General features: G+C 38.4%; 1 protein-coding gene across 1 annotated transcript; it reads left to right on the forward strand.

The window, feature by feature from the left end:
* Positions 1-5880: 5880 nt before the first annotated feature.
* On the forward strand, positions 5881-6588 carry LOC138338698 (uncharacterized). The gene has a single exon (XM_069289779.1). It carries the CDS (start codon positions 5881-5883, stop codon positions 6586-6588), a length of 708 nt encoding a protein of 235 aa, XP_069145880.1.
* Positions 6589-7371: the final 783 nt, after the last annotated feature.

Here is a 7371-nt window from a genome sequence, read left to right on the forward strand (position 1 = left end):
TGAGGCACTGCTAATAGTGTTTTTGTTGCTGAGGACACTACTGAGGGTGTCAAGATTACAACAGAAGTGGGTTCCGGGGAACCGGACCCACCGGCTTGCTTATCGTCGGCGCTTTGTGCCACGGGTTTGCTTCACCTACCACTCTAGTATTTCAATTTTTCATGCGTTGGGGACAATATCATGTCTTTTTGTTGGGGTGGGGTAAATGGAAAGTGAGGGCTAGGGTCATGTCCGAGTAGCCCAATTCACTATCCTCTTTTGGGGTTTTCTTGCCTATGTTCTTTTCCCCAAGAGACTGTTTACTTTTTCTGTTGAACCGACATATCTATAACTTGTGTAGATAGTTTAATTCTACAGCATGATGTCTAAAATAATATCCTGATAAAATGGAAAATGATGAATGACTAGGCGTAGTAATTGATAAATGTGTGGCTTTAAGCATGACATAGATGTACACCACTGTATTACCCTAAGTATAAAATTCGAACTAATTGTCTGATAATCTGGTAGAGTGATGAGATGTCAAGTGAGTGTGCGGAATATTTTAATAGTCTACTATTTGTACTGAGCTAGAACTTTCCTAGTTAGTCCTTCTAAAAGTAAGTTGTAATAGACAATTAGGAAATGATCACAGGCCCTTATTCAATATAGCCCATTTTTAGCCTAAAAAAAAGAAAACCAAATGAAATTTATCCTTCTTTGATCCAAATGATATGAGTAGCCCAATTCACTGTCCTCTTTTATGGTTTTCTTTCCTATGTTTTTTTCCCCAAGAGACAGATTAGTTTTTCTGTTGAACCGGCATGTCTATATCTTGTGTACATAGTTTAATTCTGGAGCATGATGGCTCAAATTATATCATGATAAAATGGAAAATGATGCATGACTAGGCATAGTAATTGATAAATGTATGGCTCTAAGCATGGCATAGAGGTAAACAACTGTATTACCCTAATTCTAAAATTCGAAGTAGGTGCCTGATAATCTGGTAGAGTGATGAGATTTCAAATGAGTGTGAGGAATATTTCAATAGTCTACTATTTGTACTGAGCTAGAACTTGTCTGGTTAGTCCTTCTAAAATTAAGTTGTAATAGACAATTAAGAAATGATCACAGGCCCGTAATCAATATATCCCATTTTTAGCCTAAATAAAAGACAACCAAATGAAATTTATCCTTCTTTGATCCAAATGATTTGAGTATCCCAATTCACTATCCTCTTTTATGGTTTTCTTTCCTATGTTTTTTTCCCCAAGTGATTGGTTAGTTTTTCTGTTGAACCGGCATGTCCATATCTTGTGTACATAGTTTAATTCAGGAGCATGATGGCAAAAATAATATCATGATAAAATTGAAAATGATGCATGACTAGGCTCTAAGCATGGCATAGAGGTACACAACTGTATTACCCTAAGTCTAAAATTCCAACTAGGTATCTCATAATCTTGTAGAGTGATGAGATGACAAGTGATTGTGAGAAAGATTTGAATAGTTCACTATATTTACTGAGCTAGAACTTTCCTTGTTAGTCCTGCTAAAAGTAAGTTTTAACAGACAATTTGGAAAGGATCATAGGGCCTTATTCAATATAGCCCTTTTTAGCCTAAATAAAAGAAAACAAAATAAATTTTATCCTTCTTTGATCCAAATGATCTGAGCTTAAATTAGACCTTTCTTTTTCACCCCAACTGATATTTTCTGGTCATAATGTGTTTGCCTTGTCCTTCCTTGGACATGGGCACCCCAGCTTATGCTAAAGGCATAAGTTGAGTGTGGCTAATGCAGTAAGCAACCTTCGTTATGGCCCTTGCCCAACTTTTCCAACTTTGGGTATTGTGTACTTTGACTCATGGCAAAGCCATGAGTTGAGGGTTGTAATTATGAGGAATGCTCTGGAAAGTAGGGTTGAAAGAACAAAGTGAGAGAAAGAACAAAAGTAAAGTGACTCAAGAATTAGTTGAAAGAAAAGTAAAAAAAATACAAGCAGGAAAAGCAGCGAGTCACTTACACAAATGAAAAAAAAAAGAAGGGAAAATAGCAAGGTGAAAAAAGATGGGAAACAGGGCAAAAATAAAATGATAGAAAATGGTAATGTTTAGACGATATATCAAAGAGGGCAAAAAGTCACTAAAGTATACCTAAATATACCCTACCTGACCCTAAGCCTATGTAACAAGCTAAGAAAGTCCTATCGTGATCCTAAGGGTTCTATAGAGAACTTAAAGTAGTTAAAATAAGGGCAAGTTTATGGCAATAGGTATGAATGAGTGTGAATTTTTTCTGAGAGTGAGTGTTGAAAAGTAATCCTTATACTCAAACTAAGATCACTGTGTGAAAAATGAGGATTTCGTTTGGAAGTTAGGAAACTAGTTGCATTACCGGAAATGTTACTACCTTGGTGAGAAATTTAAGAGTATAGGTGTTAGTGCATGGTGAGTCTGTGTCATGGTCTGATTCCAAATAATTCAAGCCTAATAGTGGTAGCATGCATAAATATTATGAGATTTATCGATATTGATAGCCAAATGATTGCAAAGGATAAAACATGGATACGATTGTACAAAGATTTTGTATTGATTCATAGTGCGTTGCTTGGGGACAAACAACGAATTTAAGTTGAGGGTGTTGATATACCATGGTTTCATAGTATTATTAATACTTTTTCCTTATGTTTAGTGTGTCCAAAATCCTTTTTGTGCTAATTTTTATATTAGTTTCTCCTTATTTACAAGAAATATGTCCAACAATGAATGCGGGGGTTTTTGAGTGAAGAAATGCAGAAAAGAGCACCTATGGAGCTTCTGATGGTCCGTAATGCTTGTGACTTTCCGTAGGTGGTAGTATAGTGCAACTGCTGAAGGTAGATGGGGAAGTCTTACCAAGTGTGGGGTTACGGATTCTATGACGGTCCATCGTGCAGGTTCTTGACAATGTTCAGAGAAGTAGTCCAAGTACCCCTATTCTAGGAGTTCAAGTGTTTTGGAACGGAAACCCTCGACGGACAGTTGTGACTGTGATGATCCGTCATACTTGTCGTCGAGGGTAATGAAGAGAGTAGCATAAGAAATTGTACAAGTATGGGACGACGGAGTCCATGAAGGTCTATCGTGACTATGACCATCCGTCGCGAAGTCCGTCGATCTAGCCGCGTTTTGAATGATTTCAAGCAAATAGAATCCTTGTTTAATTAGATTTCTATTTTCCATAAATAGTTCAAAAAAACTCTTTTGTGAGGTTAGACACTGTAATATTAGGTCAGACTCTGGATTTTTTTGTTAGCTCTTTGATTATTGTTGGACTTGTTGTGAGATTTTTTATTTTTTTGAGATTCTTTCAATTGATTGTTGGTGATTTTTGCTGATTAATAAAGCGCAATTTCGGATTTTACTTTTTCTTATTGAAGTAAGTACATGAATTCTTATATCATATATTTGATTATTGTGATTATGATTATGGGTAACTAAACTCCATAACTAGGTATGTGGGATCCATAGGCAAATAATGAGGTAAAACCTAACTAAAATAACAATATTAGAACAATGTCTTGCATGTATTGATAATTATTTTGCTTAGAACTCGCCTTCATGCTACTTGCCGTACCAAGGAGGTCGATAATAGGAAAAGACTTATCAACATAGATTGAGTGTATACTATCTAATAGGCTAGTATTGATTGGTACGAGGTAATAACTTAGTCAAATATCGAATACGATGCTTAATATGAGGTAGAGATAAGGCATAGGATAGCAACACACGTAAGCGGACCAAGGTGCGGAGTGAAATTTTCTAGATGCCGGACCAAGGATTTAGAAATACATAACTTATAGCTTTTCATGCAAGATACTAGAAAAAGAATTACTATAGTTAGAATTATCAAGTTATGAAGGTGTGGCGAACACGTAAACCTTAGTAACTTTCATTAATTGATTAAACTCGAACATTTTAAAATACTAAGTGTCTCTTTCAATTTCGTTAGTTATTTTCATTTATATAGAAATAGAAACCCCCCTTTTATTGTTTTTGGTTTCCAAAGAAGTAATTGACTGAACAATAGTAATAATAGATTGAAGTTAAGTCTAAACTATTTTCCTCGTGGGAACGATCCCAACCTCATTAGTTGGGTTATTTCCTTGACACGACCGCTTCACTTCTTATATGAGAAGTAAGTTTGAACGTATCAAATTTTTGCGCCGGTGTCGGGGATTATAGCTTTTAGATTAATTTAAACTTATTACTGTAGTTTAGTTGATATTTTCTTGATTTTAGTTTGTTTTATGGTTTTTGATTCGTGCAGAACTAACCTCCTTGTCTGCCAAATATACGTAGAGGATGAGAACCTTTGTTTCCCTACGATCACGAATTAGAGCATACACTACGCAGCATGAATCGAAACTTAAGAATCGATGATGATGATCCAAACCAGAACATCCCAGCTACGGTTGATGTTCATGGTCACTTGTTACCCGATGCCCCGGGTGAACACCAACAGAGGGGACAAAATCCCGCTCCGCGGCCTCAAGTATACTACAGAGGCTATCATAACATAGAAGACTCCGATGGGCCACTTGTTTTGCCTCATCTACCCACAGGCCACTCCTTTGTGGTAACTAGTAGCCTGATGCAAATGCTCACTGCCAGAGTTTTGTTTTCAGAGCTACCTTCTGGGGATTCACATGCCCATATACCTAAGGTAAGGGCTGTGTGTAAATGCTATATAGGGAGGCCTTAATTGGATTTAGATGCAATAGGGCTTAGAGTGTTTCCTCTCTCACTGATGGGAGAGGCTGCTATATGGTTCATTGAGCTCCCGTACAACTTAATATTCACTTGTAACCAACTAAGGGATGTTTTCTTAGCACTCTAGTATCCAGTCTCCAAGAAACTAAACCACAAAGATAGAGTGAACAACTTTGTGGCACTACCTGGAGAGTCAATTAGTATCTCTTGGGATAGATTCACCTCGTTCTTGAGAAATGTCCCAAATCACCGTATAGATGATGAGGCACTAAAGGAATACTTCTATCGGGGACAAGATGATAATAATAAAGAGGTGCTGGAACTATAGCAGGTGGATCTTATGAGAAGTGACCTTATGCTGAGATTGCTGAAAAATTAGAGAAAATATCTGGAATAATAAAGCTTTGAGTACTACGGAGTCAGATACCGGGCGAAACACCTTCGTAGTGCAGTCCACTCACAACCCAACCACATATGAGATTCGTGAAGAAATGGCTCAGATGAGAACTGAGCTTTGGTTGGTACTAAAACATGTCACTGGGTACAGAAAAGATAAATGCAGTCAACTACTTGTTGAAACCACCATCTAATGATGAATGCTATTATGCGGAGAACTCCTATGCAGTAAATGAGCAGACGGGGGGTTTCAAACCGAGCACCCAAGGCTCAAATCAGGATAATTGGAGCCAAGGTCAAGGGAACCAAGGTAGAATCTATGGTAACTATAACCATAAGGGTCATTATATCCGAGATAGAAACTACAACCACGACAACAACTTCAATAGGGGTAACTACGATAGTAGAAATGGCCCTATGTCCCTCCTCAAAATCCTGAATTTACTCCTAGGGATGGTGGAGATAGTATGGCGCGAGTTGAGGATATATTGCACAAAATGATGAGGATGATCGATGTAGTGATGAGCACATTAAAGAGTTATGGTGTGATTTAGCAAGTATTGGGCAAAAAGTCGATACACATGCAATATCAATTAAGCAGATCGAGTTGCAAATGGCCCAATTATTTGCGACAGTGAACACACGGCAACCGTGAACTATTTCTAGCAACACTGTCCAAAATCTAAAAAATGATGCACACTGTATGGAAATCACTACTCGGGGTGGTAAGTAAACCATTGACCCACCGATGTCGTCTAATGAGGAAAAGGTGAGAAAGGATGATGATAAGGTTGTAAATGGTAGTGGTGAAGTAGAAGAGAACACTGGAAAAGATGCAGAAGTCACTATGAAGGTAGTTCCCATGCCTAAACCACCACAACCCTTCCCTCAGAGATTAGTGAAAAAGACCGAGGATGGTAAATATCGTTGTTTTATAACAATGCTGAAGCAGCTTTCTATCAATGTCACATTGGTAGAATCTCTAGAACAAATGCCCGGTTATGCAAAGTTTATGAAAGACTTGGTTACAAAGAAAAGATCGGTCACTTTCGAGGATTATGATAGAATACAGCATTGTAGTGCTATTGCTACAAGATCTTTCGTACAAAAGAAAGATGATCCGGGTGCGTTCACTATTACTTGTACAATCGGGTCATCACATTTTTCTAATGCATTATGTGATCTAGGGGCAACCATAAATCTCATGCCCCTCTCGATTTACAAGAAGTTGGGTTTGGGTGACCCAAAACCCACTGCGATGCGGCTAATGATGGTTGATCGATCAGTGAAAAGGCCTATAGGAATACTCCATGATGTGCTAGTAAAAGTAGAGTCATTCATATTTCCGATAGATTTTGTTATTCTTGATTATGAAGTCCATATTGAAGTGCCTATTGTTCATGGGAGGACATTCCTTGCTACAGGTAGAGCCTTAGTTGATATGGAAAAGGGGTAGAGGAAATTTTGGTTGAACAATGAAGAAGCGCCTTCAACATTTGTAGGACCATGAGGCAGAGTGGTGACCTCCAATCGGTATCCGCCATATCCCACAAAGAAAAGATGAAGAAGGAGAATGAACAAAAAGGTGAAAAACAAGAGTTTATAGTTGGGGATTTGGTGCTTTTAGACAGTTCTGGATTACCTTGTCTTCCGCGCAAGCTCAAATCTAAACGGATTTGCCTTTACTTGATTACCAAAGTATTCACCCATGGAGCAGTCGAGTTAAAATCCAAGGAGGGAGTCCGGTTTAAGGTGAATAGATAACAAATAAAACTCTATTTTAGGCATAATGCATCGGTTCATGAAGTGATAGACGCATACCATCTTGATGAAGATTGAGTAATCAAGTGTCCTCAGTCGTGCCGCGACATTAAATGAGGCGCTTGTTGGGAGGCAATTAATTTTTTTTCTACTAATGGGTTTTAATTTTGCAGGCACATCACCAGGAAATTCTGCAGAAAATTACTCTGCAAAAGTCACTGACGGATACAGCGACGGACCGTTGCGCCTACGACGGACCGTTGCGCCTACGACGGACCGTCGTATGAAATCGTCGTGCCAGGTACGTCTTTCTGTTACTTTCAAATATGGGCTCACACGACGGAACAAACTACGGATCGTCACCACTGAGATGGACCGTCGCCGGAGAATCATCGCATCATTAATGAGGCGTACCCGACCTGACCCGGCTGGAGGTTTTTAAAAAATCTCATAATTTAAAATACCCAACCCTTCATTT

The sequence above is a fragment of the Solanum lycopersicum genome, chromosome 10 (genome assembly GCF_036512215.1).
Source record: "Solanum lycopersicum chromosome 10, SLM_r2.1".
Taxonomy (NCBI): Eukaryota; Viridiplantae; Streptophyta; class Magnoliopsida; order Solanales; family Solanaceae; genus Solanum; species Solanum lycopersicum.